The 20054-nt window shown below is 42.0% G+C and overlaps 1 protein-coding gene across 1 annotated transcript in view; it reads right to left on the bottom strand.

Annotated features, from left to right (window-relative positions):
- PARD3 (par-3 family cell polarity regulator) overlaps positions 1-20054 on the bottom strand; it is a 699053-nt gene that overhangs the window by 228029 nt on the left and 450970 nt on the right. Inside the window, 1 exon segment of the mRNA XM_044295563.1 lies at positions 6594-6744. Within this exon segment, the coding sequence (XP_044151498.1) occupies positions 6594-6744 (151 nt within the window).

Genomic DNA, 20054 nt, shown 5'->3' on the forward strand with positions numbered 1-20054 from the left:
ACACAATAACTAAGAATTTCTATTCAATAATATACCTCGACATTACGATGCACCAATATTACCGCCATGAGCATCAACAATGATGGTTCACCCTTTGTGCGGTGAGCGGTTATGCAGCTCCCCTTCTGAAACTTTACTAATAGGGAGAATAACAATTGTCTAATTTATTTTGATTACTTCATTACACGTTTGAACCCCCCCTTGATATCTAACATAATAATCTTAAAGTGGTCATTATAGGAGATGGGAATAAGCGCTAATGGCGAGGTTACATAATAAAGGCTATTACTGATATAGATAAGAGGAGGCAGAAGTCAGAGGCATGGAGGGTCATCATAAAAGCAAAGGTTAGTCTTATTTTTGGAGAAATAAAAAATCAAGCCCTGGAGACACGTTTCACTGCTTTCCCAGATGAAACACCATTGTACAAATAGGCATTTATCAAGCACTGATGCGGACAGGGATTCATGAAAATTAAAGCATAACATCTTTTTTATTTCTGTGACCGAAAATTACACGCTCAACTCGCTTCTTCTTTCTCACTGTCTATGGGATGTAATGTAATTTTAAATTTTTTATTGGAATTCACCTTTTATCAATGTATTAATATGTGTAGATCTTGATCTACTTGAGCTTAAAGAGGGTGTCCAGGATTAGAAAACATGACTGCTCTCTTCCAAAAACAGCATCACAAATGTCCACAGGCTACGGGTGGCCTTACAGCTCTGCTCCAGTAAATGGGACTGAACTTCATTTCCACACACAACCTATGGAGAGATGCGGTGCTGTTTTCAGAAGAAATCAGTCATGTCCTGGACAATCCCTTTAATTCTTCACACGGGCATTATGGCTTTCAAATAAAATAGACCCAGCAAATGGTAATGGATCCCACTGACAGTAAAAGGGGGTTTCCAGTGGATTGTTTATACTGATAGAGACTCATCTGTACGTGCAGTTCAGTCTAATTCAAGTCCATTCTCATCTCCAAGAGTCGGAGGGGGGGGGCTCAGATTTCTGCAGATCCAACACTGATGACCTATACCAAGGATAGGCCATCATTTTTTTTCTCCCTTTAATAGAGTCCATCAGGGCTCTAGTATTTTTGCTTGGAAGAACAGTGATGTTGGCTATTTTATTTATGCCATCAAAAGTACCTAAAAAAGCCAATATAAATTACCAATGCAAGCGTGAGCAAAGCTTTATTCTTAGATATCTATTCAATGACTAAGCCAAATACACAAAATAAAAAACAACCTATCCTAATTTGATAAAAACACAGGTCCCCAAGTCATCTGTGTCCTAGAGCAGTGTTCTTCAACTCCAGTCCTCAGGGCCCACCTGCTGGTCATGATTTGAGAATATCCTGCAGAATGATTACCTGTGGTGAGTCCTGGAGCATGGTCACTATTTATTTCACCTGCTCAATACTAAGGTAATCCTGAAAATATGACCAACAGGTGGGACATGAAGACTGGAGTTGAAGAACACTGTCCTAGAGGATTTGGCTACAAAGTCACCTACCAAGGCAACTGGAAGCAGCTTCTCATATGAAGGAAAAAAATAAGGAAAATGACTTAAGAAAAGTAATGTAATAACCCTAACCAATCCAACTGGATGGGCAAAACATTGTGACCAAAGGATTTTAGCATGATGCCCATCCTATTATTACACTGGTGGGTACAACTGTACAAACTGATAAGCATCCAAAATAGCCAAAGAGCACTTCCTATTTTTTGGCAGTCGCAGACAGTACCACAATATCCTTCTTGGACAATTGGAGTCCATTATTTTAAGGCCCACAAGTACTTTTTTTTAGCAAGGAATGTGTGATTATTTTTGTTGTTTGATAGACACAAGCAAATTTCTCAAAATTCCATTTGGTTCAGAATCGGTTAAATCTGTAACCTGATTCATTTTAGGTCTGAATAAAGTGAATATGAATCGCAAGTGCCTGCAAAACAAACTAACGAAAACAAAATCACCAAAAAAAAATCTGAATTCCTTCAATCCATGTTAGACTCCCAAAATCTAGAACCGATTTGCTCATCTCTACTATTTACCAATTTAAAAATCCATTCTTAACTGAAATCAAGAACGCCATCTAGACTAACCAAGTCGGCATTAGACAGAAATGTTCTTCTAAACTGAATTTAACCAGTTCAGATAACCCTCCATCCCCAAGACTGGCCTGGATGCCATACTGAAATTTTCTCTCAAATAGTGAGGATTTTTATCAACGCATATTGTAATGCGGTCAACAACTTTTTGTCAAACCTACAACAGCAGATCATGTTTACCAAAGCAATGCACTGCTTCTAGCAAAACATTTAGACCGACGTATGAAAACACAAAAATAATTATTTTTCTTAATTACAATGTTAATGAGCTCATTAGAAGCACTGGAATTTGACTGATCTAATAGCTCTTGCTTAGGTCTTTATATTCTAGAGGGGGGGGGGGTGAGTCGCCAGAAAGGAAAAAAATGTTTTTAATGTCAGAAGCAATTTTAATCAAACAGCTCATTGAGTATTAAATTCAAAAATCCTTACAAACTAGTCCCATGATGAGCTAGTCGGTAAATCCAAGTCCTCCTGTGGCAAGGCAAGTCTTTATTAACTGGGTATGTTAAGAGAAAGCTGGATTGCTGCAAAGCAAGCGCTAATAACCTCATCGGCCACAGGGGATGATGGAGCCAGCGTGAGGCCGCATGCTAACAAAGGATGCAGAAAATTATCTATACGGTTTCAGAGCTAATGCACTGAAAAATAGAAAACCCAAGCAAGTCGTGGATGGCACTCAAATGACCCATTCACAGCCCACATTTACATGTATTCAAGTTCCTTCCTTGTAAATATTTTAGAGATGGGAAAGAAAGTTTGAACAACCGACCCTCATTTATATTCATTTGCAAGTTCTGCCACAATACACAATTATCTGCTCCTTATGCAAGAATTTCCCAGTTCAATAGTAATGGTCAGATGATATAAAACATTCACAACTTTTTTGTATTGGACTCCGCTGCACAAATTCTTCACTTTTTATAATTATTTCTTAGTCTACCCAGGAGATGTAAATTTTGTTAAAGGGCATCTGTCAGCAGTTTTGTCCGTATGGCACTGGCTGACCTGTTACATGTGCAGCTGCAGCCTCTGTGTTGGTCCCATGTCCATATGTGCCCACATTGCTGAGAAAAATGATGTTTAAATATATGCAAATGAGCCTCTAGGAGCAATGGGGGCGTTGCCTTTACACCTAAAGGCTCTGCTCTCTGGGCACCTGCTGCATTTTTATTGACAGGGCCAGGTAGTTTAAACGTAATCACAGCAGGCCCTGTCAAAGTGCAGAGGATGCGGCAGTTGCAGAGAGAGCAGAGCCTCTAGGTGTAATGGCAACGCCCCTGTTGCTCCTAGAGGCTCATTTGCATATATTAAAACTTCATTTTTCTCAGCAATGTGGGCACATATGAACATGGGACCAACACAGATGCCTTCAGCTGCCAAGTGCACATGTAACAGGTCAGTCAGTGTCATAGGGACAAATCTGCTGCCTTATAGGGCATCTAACATAAGAGAAAAATCACAGGAACTGACCGATTTATCCTAACTATCTTATGTGTATGAGAGCGTGTTCACTCCTCAACCACAAATGAGTTCAAGGATCAGTTTAAAAAAAAGAATTTCAATGGCCGATCCTGTTGCTCTCAGAGGAGATAAGTCACTGCTAAGCTTTCTCCCCAACACATGCATGCTCCACATGTATATGGAGAAGCTGGGAAGAATAACTGATGGTCAATGAGCATCTGGTCAACCTACTGAAGGTGTACAGGAAGCATCCATGTTGTGATTTCCGTGATAAAAAGAAACAGTCAGAAGGAGCTGAATCCATCACATACCAGCAACACCTGACAGACTGTATTGATTTATAAAGGGGTACAGCAAGGTTGGCCAAAGTGTGTTATTTTGACATGAAAAATAGTGCTTCAGGCACAGAGCCATCTTTTCAGATGTGTACAAGGCCTTAAAGGCTACGTACATCTACGCGGGCAATTTTTGTTATGATGGCATTTTACAATTTTTTTTTTTTTATTGGTCTTTATTAATATTATTAAGCCGTTCTGTCACAAAGGGTTAACTGTTTGTCTAGCTATGTGAATCCAATAAATCTTATCTCTAAATTCCTAAAAGGTCATATTTATTTAAAGGGAGTCTGTCACCACTATATGACCATATACAGCACTTACATGGCGCTGTAGCACATCTATACATGATTCTAATGGTACCTTTGTTATTTTCTTTAGACACCCAGAAGCAGGAAAAACCACGTTTATTCCATATGCAAATGAGCACTCGCAAGTGCCCAGGGGCGGTGTTCCGTGTGTAGGTGCCCAGGGGCGGTGTTCCGTTTGTAGGTGCCCAGGCTGCTCTGCCTCATTTCATTGTTACTCCTCCCCCAACCTCTTCCTTTGCCCGCCCTCCTATTCCCTTGTATCATCCCAAGTCCGGCCGAGATGCCGCACCTGCGCACTGATTCGCCGGCTGGCGCTTGCGCACTAGTTGAATTGTTGCCGTACCCAAAATGGGCATTGCAGTGTACATGCCCTAACCCGGCGAAGCAGTGCGCAGGCGCGGGATCTTGGCCGGACCTAGGGATGATACAAGGGAATAGAAGGGCGGGAAAAGGAAGAGGCTGGGGGAGGAGTAACGGTTAAAAAGGCAGAGCAGCCTGGGCACCTACACATGGAACACCGCGCCCCTGGGCACTTGCGAGTGCTCATTTGCATATGAAATAAACGTCATTTTTCCTGCTTCTGGATGTCTAAAGAAAATAGCAAGGGTACCATTAGAATCATGTATATGTGTGTTACAGCGCCATGTAAGTGCTGTATATGGTCATAGTGGTGACAGACTCTCTTTAAGCCAAATTCTTATCAGAGCTATGAGTGTTGAGGAGGTCAGAAAGCAGAGATAAGGAGACCTCCGTCTGATGGAAGACGTAAAAACACAGAGAATGCTACCTATTAGAGAATCTTAAGGCAGTACAGAGAACTGGGCTCAAAATTGTTTAATAAAGACCAATTGATAAAAAAATGATTTTTTAGCTCAAAATGAGTACAATACAATAAGAAGAATAATTGCCCCTAAAGATGTACATAACCATAGCTGATGAAGTTCATTACCTTTTTCACCAAATTCCATTTTTAGCTAGGTTGTATGATCAACATTAAGAACCAGTGTCTCGTAAAAGGAGATGATGGAAAACAACTAGGATGCCAGTCATGCCAGATGGGCTACTGTTCAAATACCATCGCAAATCAGCTTTCTTAGGCCACTATGTGTACAACCATTCTTAAGTGACATACCTTCAATATTGTTAACCATACAACCCCTTTACTATTGAATTCCAGTTAATTGTGATAATACAAATGTGTACACTGTACATGTATGACGTCACAACAGCACCGGGAACAAAAAGTTCACTTTAGTTTTAACCCCTGCATCTGGATGATAATTGTTCACATACTAAAATTACTTAGTAAAGAACAGAGAGGTCAGATGAACCAACAAAAAAATGGCGGGTAGAGATAACTTTTGTCTTTCTGGGGCTAAAATAAATCCACACATAAGCATCTAGGGCCATATAAAATATGTTTATTCGGGAGGATAATTAATGTATATTTTTAGGCAAAGCATGTTTTCATTCAGTGTTGGATTTTTTATTTTTTTTAAATAGGTTTTACACCACTGAGTACACCAAGCTGTTACTCTATTAGAATTAACAGAACAGGAATCCAATGTAATGTACATTAAAAATCCTACAAAAATAATCCATAGCCTCTCCCATAGCCTGGCATATTACAGCAGTTTATTCCTGAAGAGGAGTCTAGATGGCAGCTTTCCAAAGCGTTAAGTAACCCAGGCTTTGCTAAATGCTTATCTGAAGCCTATAGTGCTGACATATGCAAGCCGACATACAAAGAGCGGGAAAGCCTTGCCTTGCACAAAGATGCTGAAGCCAGAAACTGGAGCGCTTTCAGCCTATTAAAAGATTACAGAAAAACAGACAAACTAATCGAAACTTCACAACGGCAACAAAAAGTTTACTGTATAAAGAATCCTAACTTATCGCTACGCAGCTGGAGAAAGCGTTGTCCAGACGTGAAGTCTTCTCCCGGCAGAGGCATTTCCTTCTGAGTCAATACACATCAAATAGACCAATGTGCATACATTACAAGCAAGCCTTCAAGACGGACACAATAAGAGGGCTCAATGATTCACTAATAAAGTCCTTAGCATTGTCTAATGCACATCCTCTAGTTTAATGGTCCCATTGTAGGACGAAAGAGGAAAATAAAAGGTAATCCAATAAAGAACGAGCCCAGGCGTAAAGTTCAGCGCCCATTTCACCTGTTTCATTAGGAAATGCACCATGTCAATCAAGTTACAATTCTCTTTTTATTCGGCACAATTCCTAAGACTTACAAATAGGTTTGGGGATGTTAGTTGCCACTGTATTAAATAAGGCATTAATCACTCTTCAATGAGCAGCAAAAAGAACAAAAACAAGACATGATTAGTAGAGTCTACTTGACTCACCCATTATCCTACTTAATGCGGCATTCCTTGTGGGCGATTCGTCAAATCCTTCAATGCTGCTGTACAGAGAGTGGGAAATTCTGCGTTCCCTGTCGTCCAGCATTGTCTCAATGGGCAATTCAGGCCCCGAGGGGCTTCCAGGTGACTCCAACTGTAGAATCAGAAAGGAAGGGATATCAGTGCTGACGGTCTATTTAACAGCATGGGGGAACAATAACAATGTGCCTGAGGCCTGCACCCGGCTGGGTACCAAATGAGCTAGAACTTTTCACCCTGCACCAAAATAATTTGCACTGACAGTTCTGCTTAATGGGCAACTTTCTATGCCGCTCTGTTGTGTACCTCCTGTGGAGCGCCTGTCATATTTCAACACCCTTAAGCAAAAAATAAATAGTACAAAGACAATGTCTCTGATCATATTAGGCCACATTTGTTGGCATATTTATGGTCTTTTAACCCCCTCATTTCTCCAGTCTACTATTTGTCTCTTGGTTAAAAAAAGAAAAAAGAAAAAAAAAAAGGAAAAAGAATTGAGTTTTCTGCATGGCTGCCCATCCTGAGATGTACGGCTGATTGATGAGGTCTCATGTATACTGAACACACACAATGGACTGATAATGCAATGAAATATGTACTAAGGTTTGTCATCACAGCGCTCTATAGTGCGTGTGCATTTTTCTACTGCTGTCACCTTTTAGAAAAACTGAGATTTCGGACTTGGACCCAAGTACACATGAACAGAGATTAGCAAATTGATTGCAAACAAATGTAATTCAACCACAATTTTGTAAAAAGTTGTAGACAAATCTTTCGGGCTTCAATTCAGGCAAAGGAGAGCAAGTGCGATAAATTTTCAGGCCAACCAGCACGAAAGAAATTGGTTGATCGAATCAAACTTTGAGTGATCTGCTTAACTGTAAACATGAAGTTTGCAAATTACGGGTAACTTTTTTGATCAAATGTCTGAAACCAGAATCCCTGTGTCATGCACTGCCCCCTCCATCCCTGCACTAGGGTTTACCACAGTTCTAGAGTGTCCTTTTAAATCAAACCAACTTAATTTCAATTTAATGGAAATGTAGGCAAAATAAGCAATTTTTGTTGCTACTTCCTACTGCACCGTACTACGGTAACTTTTTTTTGTAAAAATATTCAACGAAGTACATTAGCAATTTTTTGGACGTATAATATGAACTCACCTGTAATACTCTAGCTCCGTAAGTAATGTCACTCAACCCCTTCTCTAGCTTATTTGCAGTCTTACAATTTGAACTATCTCAATATGGACAGCTGGGTCATCTGATTACCAGTTTGATCACCAGTCAAGAGCTTTTTTTTTTGTGTTTACACTGGAGGTCAGTCTCCCTTGTGTACACAACTTCTTGAGAACTACAAGATTACCCCCAGCATTTTTCATATTCCTATTGGCAGCTCTTAGACACCTGACCATCCAGCTGCCTCTCCTTGTTCCTATATCCCATAATGTGCAACATTGCCATAGAGTTTATATCTGCCTTATCTAAGAGATCTAGTAAGCATTGTGTATAAGACCTAGGGAGCAGTAATATAGCAGGCAAGTCTATAAAATGATTAGCTGCTGAGATGCACACAACTCCATGGACACATTCTGTCTACATAATCTGTGAGTGATGTGTGCAGAACCTTCAGTGTATTTCCCCTTGCTATCTATAAGGATGCAGAACTAAGCAAGTAGAATGTGATGAGAGTCTGCACCCTCTGTCTTTACAAACCAAGAGACATGATGGGAAAGTAAACTGCATTTAGGAAAACACATGTGAGGGAAAGGAGGAATCAAGATGACAGAAAGCCCTTAAAGGGAACCTGTCACCGGGATTTTGTGTATAGAGCTGAGAACATGGGTTGCTGGATGGCCGCTAGCACGACCGCAATACCCAGTCCCCATAGCTCTGTGTGCTTTTATTGTGTAAAGAAAAAGATTTGATACATATGCAAATTAACCTAAGATGAGCCAGAGCTTGAAAATATGACTCTTCTCTGGTCACACAAGATATGACTCAAGTTAATTTGCATAAAAGGCGGGAAGTACAAAAATGCATAATACTTATTGAACTAGTCTGCAAATGAAATTAAAAGTGTAATTTATATGTTTAGGGTAACAATGAACATTTAGAAACGCTCAGTGAGGGTAGCATAGTAGAGGTGACAGGTTCCCTTTAAACGGCACATCAACTAAAACAGGTATACACAAGAGCCTCTACATTGTTCTTTAATAACCTATGCTACACTAAAATGGAAAAAAAAAAAAAAAGCTGGAGTACCCCTTTAGGGCTCATGCACATGATTGTAATCGCCCCGGAAAACATGGGCTGTGCGTCAGCCACATCTCCCAGTAGGACCACAACTCCCCTGACCTGAACTGACTGTATAATAGTAATTTATGACAGAGCCAGTCTCTTTCTGATCGCGGGGCTACTGCAGTGTGCTCACGTCATCATGTGAGTACACTGCAATAATCCCCCGTTCAGATCCAAACTGAATCAGTTTGGGTCAGGAAAGTCGTGGTTCGCCCCCGGGAGATGCAGCCGACACAAGGTCTGCAATTTTTAAGGCAATCTTGCAGCAAGAACCAGTAACCTATCTAGTACTAATAGTGATGGGAGGAACACGAGTTATTTCTCAAATTCTGGTACTAATAGCGATGGGAGGAACACAAGTTATTTCTCAAATATTAGTGCTAGATGGGGGTTTTTTTTCCCTTTTTTTTTTTTTTTTACGATTTAACAGACACAAACAAAATTAAGGGTCCATTCACACGTCCGCAATTTCGTTCCGCATTTTGTGGAACGGAATTGCGGAACCATTTATTCCAATGGGGCAGCACGATGTACTGCCTGGACATGGAATTGCGGATGTGCACTTTCGGGTCCGCACTTCCATTACGCAAAAAAATAGAACAAATAGAACATGTCCTACTCTTGTCCACAATTGTGGACAAGAACAGGCATATTCTTTTAGTGCTGGCAAATGTGCGTTCCACAAAATGCGGAAAGCACATTGCCGCTGTCAGTGTTTTGCGGATCCGCAAAACACATTGCGGACGTGTGAATGGAGCCTAATAAAACTTCCCATTTTAAAAGGAAAAGAAGCAGAAAGATCAACTAAAAGGGGAGTCTATCAATACATCCAGACTGTGTCGGGGGAAATGATGGAGAAGGCAGGACAAAAACAAGGAAGCCGGCAGCTCGGCTGACACATTGATGCTTGTCTCATGTTTTCAGTTGTATGTAATCAAATCTGCGTCACGTATTCCTTAAACAAAACTGTCACCCACAAAAGTGAAGCCATAATTCACAGCTGCCGGTGGAATCGCTCCCTGTGCTTGTAAGACTGAAGCTGTCAGAGCCGATCAAATATTAAAACTGGAAATGGCTGCACTAAACTCTTATTCCGGGGAAGATGCTTCTGCCGGGGAATGAGCGCTGACAACCACAATGCTACTTTCGGCCCCCATACATGAATGTTATTTTTCCATCCGAATAGTCCCGTGTGGATGGATTCTGCTCACAGAACAGTCTTAGGCTCCATTCACACGTCCGCAATGTGTTTTGCGGATACACGGAGCCACGGATCCGCAAAACACGGAAAGCGGCAATGTGCATTCCGCATTTTGCGGACCGCACATTGCCGGCACTAATAGAATATGCCTGTTCTTGTCCGCAATTGCGGACAAGAATAGGACATGTTCTATTTTTTTGCGGAAACGGAAGCACGGATGCGGAAGTGCGGATCCGCAAATGTGGATGCGGACAGCACATTCCGGCCCCATTGAAAATGAATGGGTCTGCACCAGTTCCGCAAAATTGCGGAACGGATGCGGATCCATTTTGCGGACGTGTGAATGGACCCTTATGGTGTTACTGTAGTGGAGTCACCGGTTATACACAACCTACTTCTCCAGCCTTGGATACTTGACAAATTGGGTTTCACAGTGAAATTCTAAAAAAATGCAAACCCCTGATCTTGCTGCAGTATAAGCTCCGAAAATAGACTGGATTTTATTGAAGATCCAAAAATACTCGTTCCCCAAATTCATCAAGACTATTTCCATTGTGGTGGGAGGTGCCCAGAATTATGAGGCCTGGTTTATCCGGTTTCCACCAGGCTGTTATCATGTAGAATGAGTAATGGGCAATATTAGTGATCACTACTAGCCCCTGCTGGTCTTTATTGCTGTTGCTGTTTGAGTCATTAAAAGTGGAGATGATTGTTTCCATATTTTTGAGAAAATCCAGCCTTTAAAGATGTAATTTATGTTGTGGTCTATAACTGTATGAAAATGAGCTGGCAGAAAAAAAAGGGTTCATCTACTCTTCTCCTTTAGACTGCCCAAAGTTGTGGGAGATAATATAAAGTCATTAGTGATAATCTGCCAGTGTAAAGATGCCGCCGATCACCCAATGAACATGGAGAACGTTCTTTCATAGGGTAATAGTGTTGGTGCGGTCATCTAAATCATTGTTTACTGGCAGCAGATTATGCTGCCTAAACAGCACTCTGCTGCAAAGCAGCCAGGGAGGGGCTGGCCATAGAAAAGACCAGATTTTGGGTGCAAAAAAAGCAATGGTGACGCCCGTGTTGCACCAAAGGTTTTAATTTGCATAATGAAAATAAATTATCAAAGGTCGAGAACGGAGCCTCGGATCAACAAAATAAAAACATTGTTTAAATCTGAAACAAATGAGAAGAGAGCTCATATTACCAAAAATATATAAATTTTATTACAATATGTTAAAAATAACAGAAAAAAAGAGAGAGGTAGGTTAGTACATGAGATGCCGTGAAGCAAGGTGATGAGAGCGGAGAACAAAAAGAGCGCCACCCTGGGAGGAAGAAGCACACGGATATAAAAAGATCTAATATACAATGATATCTAACATGGGAAAAGGGAATCTTGGGTGCAGTGCCCAACCCATGAAGTGAGTAGATGGATAATGAAACCATACAATATCAGGTAAAGCGAGGTCAACTCATGCACCCCCAATGGAGACAAATGCAGACGCATAAAGATGGAAGTATATGGCATGGGAGGCAAAGTGCAGGTGGACAGAAATGACCACACAGCCAGCGGGGGGCAATGGGGGACCAGAGCTCACCTGAATTAACCGTGTGCAGAGAAACCCAGGGTGGCGCTACCCCAACGCGCGTTTCCGCGTGCCTTCGTTCGGCGTGCCGAAACGCGCGTTGGGGTAGCGCCACCCTGGGTTTCTCTGCACACGGTTCATTCAGGTGAGCTCTGGTCCCCCATTGCCCCCCGCTGGCTGTGTGGTCATTTCTGTCCACCTGCACTTTGCCTCCCATGCCATATACTTCCATCTTTAGGTGTCTGCATTTGTCTCCATTGGGGGTGCATGAGTTGACCTCGCTTTACCTGATATTGTATGGTTTCATTATCCATCTACTCACTTCATGGGTTGGGCACTGCACCCAAGATTCCCTTTTCCCATGTTAGATATCATTGTATATTAGATCTTTTTATATCCGTGTGCTTCTTCCTCCCAGGGTGGCGCCCTTTTTGTTCTCCGCTCTCATCACCTTGCTTCACGGCATCTCATGTACTAACCTACCTCTCTCTTTTTTTCTGTTATTTTTAACATATTGTAATAAAATTTATATATTTTTGGTAATATGAGCTCTCTTCTCATTTGTTTCAGCTATTTCACTCGGGAGCGTTTATCGAGTTACACTTTAGGTGTATCCCCTGTGGCTATCGAGGGTGGGCACTGTTCCTTACCCGCCCTGGGGATACCCTGGGTCATTTTTGTTTATCTGATTGTTTAAATCTGGTAAACCACAGCTATGTGTCTATGCAAACAGTTTGTGAGGGAGGTCACTGGTGACACACTCCCTTTTAAAGAGGTTTTACGAGATTCTGATATTGATGACCTGGATAGGTCATCAATATCAGATGAGTAGGGTTTTAGACAATGGATCCCTGACGATCAGCCTCCTCGCAGCTCATCAAGCATACCTCTATACATTGTATAGCGGCTGTGCTTGGTATCGCAACTCAGCCCCATTCACTTGAACGGGACTGAGCTGTGCTTAGGCCACTTGACGTCACTTGTCTAGAATAAGGCCATGGCACTAAGGATAGGTTTTAAATACTCTGACACCCCCTTTGAACATAATAAAGAGTGACTGAATGAGCAGGCATAGCGCAACCTTCCTGCATAGTTCTATCCACAGAACGCCCTGCACACAGGAGGGTATGGATCAAAATGCGATTTGCTGGCACAATAAAGTAAAAAATATTGGCAAAAGTCCAGATGTCCTCCCAAATTTTCAACTGTGCCACTTTACAAAAATTTTGCACATGTAACAACATGTGCACCAGAGAACTGACGCACATTACAATCAGGAATATCATTATCTGGTGTGAGAAATCTCAAGAAAGTGCCAAAATTCCTAAGCAGCATAGCCACTTAATATTTCTCATTCGTCATACACCAGCAAGTTTTCTTATCAAGAATGGTGTCAGAAAGGCCACCCTTACTAAATCATCCCCCAGAGTGTACTGTAGTGATTCACCACAGAAACGTAACAAAATGGCTTCCTACTTGGACAGATAGGCCTTCAAACGTTAAGTGGAAATTCTTCATAAAATGTCTCGAAGGCCTTGACATTTTTATTTGCCCTGAATTTTACGCTGTACACTAAAAATGTGCAGGTCTGGGGCTACAGAATTTGCTCCATGTTCTAAGCCAGGGTGAAAGGACTGAAGGGAATAGGTAAATTCTCGGTAAGATTCTACTGTACACTATGGGGGAGATTTATCAAAACTGGTGTTAAGGAAAACTGGCTTAGCTGCCTGTTGCAACCAATCACATTCCACCTTTCATTTTTGGAAAATCAATCTGATTGTCTGCTATGGGCAACTAAGTCAGTTTTCCTTTTCACCCTTTTTGAAAAATCCCCCTCAATGTGTAGAGTTGGGAAGCCAAAGGTGAATCTTTATTTCAGCAGTTAATGTAGAAAAAAAACAGCACTTTGAAGTCAATAAAAGACAGTCGGGACCTGGATGAGAGCCAAGGATATAAATAGGGAGGGACTAGGGAACGAGAACAAGACATTCCAAGCACATGAGCGGCGGAGGTCAGAGAGGGCTGAGAAGATTCCCATTCCTACACTCAGCCTGCCTAATACAAATGAGATATTTAATGAAGCTCTGAATGGTAGCCTTATCTCCCCCTGTTTGATAAGCGCTGGGGAGATTTACTGCAATAAAGGGTCAACACAATTACAATTGGAAGCACGTCAAGCTGCAGGAGAACAATAAACTTGCAGTGCCAGTGAATTAGACTCAATAAGGCTTAAATTGCAAAATAAGGATTTGTTTTATTAGTTTTTACATAAAATGCAGATTAGGAGTGACAGCTTCACTAAAACATGAATTAATCACCGCTCAGAGCGGCTGGAGGCGGGAAAGTGAAATAAATAAGGTGAAATTAAAGAGTTTACAAAGGTACGTGAGGTGGCAATTGTCAGTCCGGTAATCCCATTACACAGGAAGGGAGACTCGGCGCAACCGGCCACGTAACGACTCCAACAACACAAATATAAAAGGGAAAAAGGTAAATCTGCTGCATCACACGAGGGTGAACCAAAAAATTCTCTACGTTGGGTTCTTTTCTTAAATGATGAAAATTGCACAACACTAAATTAAAAATAAATAAATAAAAAATTATATCATGTTGGTTTTTCTCCAGTGGTTTATGCTAGGTGTGACCTTAATATGGGATTCAGGGTCCAATTCACTAACATCCGTTACCCAGAACAGCCATACACACTGGGGGAGATTTGTAAAGACTAACAAAGGAAAAGCGGATCAGCTTGTATTATCTTTAACATAGCCAAAACGGATCCGTTTTAAACACCACTGAAAGTCAATGGAGGACAAATCCTTTCTCTATTGTGCCTGTGAAAACGGATCCGTCCCCATTGACTTACATTGTGTGCCAGGAACGGATCCGTTTGGCTCAGTTTCATTAGATGCAAGCAGCGTTTTGGTGTCAGTCTCCAAAGCGGAATGGAGAATGAACTGACGCAAATTGAGGCATTCTGAGCGCATCCTTTTCCATTCAGAATGCATGAGAATGCAAACTGATCCGTTTTGGACCGCTTGTGAGAGCCCTGAACGGATCTCACAAACGGAAAGCCAAAACGTGAGTGTGAAAGTAGACTAAGACTGCTGCCTTGGTTGAGTGACTTTTGGGGTACAAAACATTTTGGCTTTCTCCACCACCCTTGAGAAGTAGGCAGGATGTGGGTAGAGAAGACTCATTTAACATGTGCGATTGAAAAGTGGTGCACATTAAACCAGGAATCTATGAAAGCTTCTACTTTGCACGGAACTCCCAACTATTGATTCCACCGGCTTGAGGAAGAGGAGCAAAGAAAGCCAAAGGAAGGATCCCCGTGTAATGGTGTCCGCTAGGTATAACAAAGGTTAGCAGTTTTGCATATAGTCTTCCCTTTGCTGTGGACTAGTCATTAAAGGAGATTTCCAAGAATCAAATATTGATGACCTATCCTCAGGACGGGTCACCAATATCAGATCGGCAGTGGTCCAACATATGGCACATCCACCAATCAACGGTTCGGGGAGGCAGTGGCACTTCAGTGAGCGCTGTACACTGTATAGAGGTTTGTATGGTATCGCAGCTCAGACCGATTAAACTTTAACGGGAACTGAGATGCTCCTAGGCTATGTGACCGATAAAAGTGGGTCATTGGCCTAAAAAGAGGCCACATTGCCCACTGAAGTGCCGCAGCCTCTTCAAACAGCTGATCGGCAGGGGTGCTGGGTGTTGGGCCCCCACCGATTTGATGCTGATGACCTGTCCTTAGGATTGCTCATTAATACCCAAATATTGAAAACCCCTTTAATGCTATGGCTAGACTAGCTAAGAACAATTCTGCCGAAGTACGAGAGCTGTGAATACGTCCATTCATGTAAAGCCAGGAGACAAAACTTGTGAGTGCTTTTGTAATTTTAGGAGTAAACATTTTATTAGAAACAGAGAGTTTATGGGTTTCAACAACTGTTGAGGAAGTTGTGACGTCACTGAGAACCTTTGAAGTGCCACATGGCTAATTAATGGCACATAGTCCCGTGTAAATCTATAGCATGCATTTCCAAGAACGTTGGCTCAGATCATAAAGATTCTGCCTCGCTCTGTGAAGGGGATGACAGGTCCAGTAAAAAGGTAACAGCAATCTTCTGGTAGTGATCTCCACCATCTCCAGTATGGGTTTCCTCAACGTTGCCTTTGTGGCTGTCTTTGAGCTTGCCCCCCGACCCCCCAATTCCCAAGGAGAAGGACTGACACTTTCTGCTCATCTTTCACTACATGGATCAGTCAGTGGATCTGCAGCACATATGCCATCCAGGTGTACTTAGGGAATCGCAGGGCTCTCCATCCATCAGGTTCTGATTACACTTGGAATTCGTTTCGACATTACTGGGTGAACTGCAGCTATTCTCCGGTGATTTTGTTATTTTAGGTGGAAATATTCTATAAATGAAGATAGCTGGCATACGCACACTGAAAAGATGAAAAGAAAACTGAAAACAGAAGATCATTTTTATTTACAGCTGCCTAATCCACAGGCCGCACTACGACTCGCCACAAACAGGTCTGCCCATTTCCATGCAATGGCTGCACAAACTACACTGGATCTACATCTGACGTGTGTGAACAGGCCCTAACAGGAACCCAGCTTTTTTTATTTTTATTTTTATTTAGAATTGCCAGCAATTACAGGGTATTAAAAGATTTAATCAGGCAATCATTTTGTTGTTTTAAATTATATTACACATTTTTATTAAAAATAGAGCATTACTTTAAAATTGGAAAATTAAAAAAATAAAATAAAAATAGCAAGGAGGTTTCATTGTGCACATTTATTACTCCCTACCGAGTTGTGCACTTTACATGAACTCCGAGGGTACAGCCTGCATTTCGTTGCAAGAATGGAGGGTGGGACTGAGCAGAAGTGACAATTGCCTAGAGAACTAGGATCTGTCGCCTCTCCTGACATGTCTGCTTTAGTAGCTATAAGCATTCTCCATGTAATAATTCTGGAGCCTCTATTGTTATGACTCTGATGTCTCATTCCTGTATTACTCCTGCTAGAACTTTACAAATAAATTGCCATCAGTCTGCATTAAAGGTACTGCTGGGTGTTACCAGCAGTGGGTGTGTCCGTCTCTGTCCAATCAGTGCTGCTGATGTCAGACTGTGCAGTAGAAATAGCAGAGGAATGGCACAACATAGAGCCATACGATTATACTGTTATTACATGGGGAGAACAAGTAGTTACTAAAACAGACCTGTCAGGAGAGGTGACCGCTCAGGAGAACTGCTGTGACATCTGAAGCATATTCATGTATCGGTGGAGGATCTTTATCTTTCCAGCACAGTCTACTGTAACCCAAGAACTTGTAAAATGGAGTACAGAGCTCCACACCATTAGATATGCAATATATATTAACCCGTAATGCATGACAGCTCACTAAAATAAAATCTGGAGGCCAATTTCGAATCCAAAAAATGGGGCAGAAGGCATCACCCAATCTTCTAGATCAGTAAGGCCTCATTCACACGGTAGTGTTTTGGACAGTGATTTACATCAGTGATTGAGAGCCAAAACCAGGAGCGATCACTAATCGTTCGTCTGAATCATTATTTGCCGGCTGTAGAGCGTGATTTGACGGCACAATCGGCTTAAAAATTGAGATTTCCTGATGAACGAGAGTTTGCTCGAGTCATCAGCGGCAGTATGACACAGACGAGCGTTCCTATGAAGCCTAATACAGGCTTTACAGATGTGTCCCGTTTAGCCAGACCCTGGTGAGGTGCACCTGTGAATGGATACATATCCATTGTGTGAATGCTAACTAATACATTTTGAGTCAGAAGACGCTGGGTGTGTCTTGGCCATATTTGGGATCCGGATGATCCTGGTTTTAGAATAGGGTCATTCAAGGCTAAATAGGGTCACTGAGTGGGTTCCGCTCTTCTCAGTGGCCCTAATTTTTATCTATTCTAAATGCAACAGTGCTAATACGAATGGTCGATCTACCTGCTTCAAAATATGTTCTGAAAACTGGTCACTGATTACAAAAGGTTTTATTTCACTGAAAAAAAGTAACTAAAAGAAATGCTGTTTCAAGAAGCAGAAGGTGCAGCTGTAATTGTGTACATATATAAGACAGTATAAGGCTACTTTCACACTTGCAGCAGAGTGATCCGGCAAAACGTATGCCAACTGATGGCATTTGTAAGACTGATCAGGATCCTGATCAGTCTAAGGGCTCTTTCACACTTGTGTTCTCTACTTCCGGCATAGAGTGCCGTCGTCGGGGCTCTATGCCGGAAGAATCCTGATCAGTTTTATCCTAATGCATTCTGAATGGAGTGAAATCCGTTCAGGATGCATCAGGATGTCTTCAGTTCAGGACCAGGAAGTTTTTTGGCCAGGAGAAAATACCGCAGCATGCTGCGCTTTTTGCTCCGGCCAAAAATCCTGAACACTTGCCGCAAGGCCGGATCCGGAATTAATGCCCATTGAAAGGCATTAATCCGGATCCGGCCTTAAGCTAAACGTCGTTTTGGATCCGACGTTTAGCTTTTTCTGAATGGTTACCATGGCTGCCGGGACGCTGAAGTCCTGGCAGCCATGGTAAAGTGTAGTGGGGAGCGGGGGAGCAGTATACTTACCATCCGTGCAGCTCCCGGGGCGCTTCAGAGTGACGTCAGGGCGCCCCACGCGCATGGATGACGTGATCGCATGGCACGTCATCCATGCGCATGGGGCGCTCTGACGTCATTCTGGAGCGCTCGGGAGCCGCACGGACTGTAAGTATACTGCTCCCCCGCTCCCCACTACTACTATGGCAACCAGGACTTTAATAGCGTCCTGGCTGCCATAGTAACACTGAACGCATTATGAAGACGGATCCGTCTTCAAATGCTTTCAGTACACTTGCGTTTTTCCGGATCCGGCGTGTAATTCCGGCAAGTGGAGTACACTCCGGATCCGGACAACGCAAGTGTGAAAGAGCCCTTACAAATGCATTGAAATGCCGGATCCGTCTTTCCGTTGTCATCTGGAAAAATGGATCCAGCATTTATTTTTTTGGGTCTGGCACTAATACATTCCTATGGGGAAAAATGGCATTCAGGCAAGTCTTCAGTTTTTGGGCCGGAGATAAAACCGTAGCATGCTGAGGTATTATCTCCGTCCTGATCAGTCAGAAAGACTGAACTGAAGACATCCTGATGCATCCTGAACGGATTGCTCTCCATTCAGAATGCATGGGGATAAAACCGATCAGTTCTTTTCCGGTATAGAGCCTCTAGGACGGACCTCTATGCCAGAAAAGAAAAACGCTAGTGTGAAAGTACCCTAATAGGGCAGACAGCACATCAATAAATGTTAGTTCCTGCCCTAATAAACATGAAAATATTTGAAAGCATTCAACATATGCAGTTCTGAATGTTTATATACAGGTAAAACTCAAAAAAAAAATTGAATATCGTGCAAAAGTAATACAACTAAAAGAATTTTGAAGAAATATAGTAAAAAGGTTCAATATTCTAGGCCTAAAGTGTCACACTCTAGTCAGCTAATGAATCCATACCCCCTGAGCAAAGGGAACCCGAGATTGTGACTTTGGGGTTTCATAAGCTGTAATCCATAATCCTCCAAATTATAACAGTCTTGAAATCTCTCGCTTTGCATGTAATGAGTCTATCTCATATATTAGTTTCACCTTTTACGTTACATTACTGAAATAAATGAACTTTGCACGATATTAGAATTTTTCAAGTATTACCTGTGTGTGTGTGTATGTATGTGTATTATATATATATTTATATGTAACATTTCACCCCCCCCCCCCCCCTCATTTGTATGGTATGTCACTATTCCCTGTAGTGTAGATTACATTTTTATTCCACTACCTACTTAACAGTGACAGAATGCGAGCCCAAGAATGGCATAATTATTTTTTCCATCTCCAATTAGTACTGCATTGTTAATTAGGCTTAACCCCTTTCATCACATTCCATTAATAAAAATGCACACAGCACCACCTACAGCTCGCAGTCTGGTACTGAATCAGAGATGACAAAGCCAAATGACTACAGTTCCTCTAAAGATCCATGAAATAGAAATGACGTTTCAAAACGCGTTAAAATCAATGTTATGAAGGCCCTCCTAAATAAAGGGGTTGCTCAGGACTTTCCACTGGGTAGGCCATGAAAAATCACATCGGTGGGGGACTCATACCTGGCATCTTTTCCGATCAGCTTATTTCCTGTAGCTCCTGCGCTGGAAGTAAACATCGGAACTACATAGTGCCGTCCACTATGTAGAAGATGGGACTTGTAACTGCAGTACTGTTCCACCCAA

Source organism: Bufo gargarizans, chromosome 5 (genome assembly GCF_014858855.1).
Source record: "Bufo gargarizans isolate SCDJY-AF-19 chromosome 5, ASM1485885v1, whole genome shotgun sequence".
NCBI lineage: Eukaryota > Metazoa > Chordata > Amphibia > Anura > Bufonidae > Bufo > Bufo gargarizans.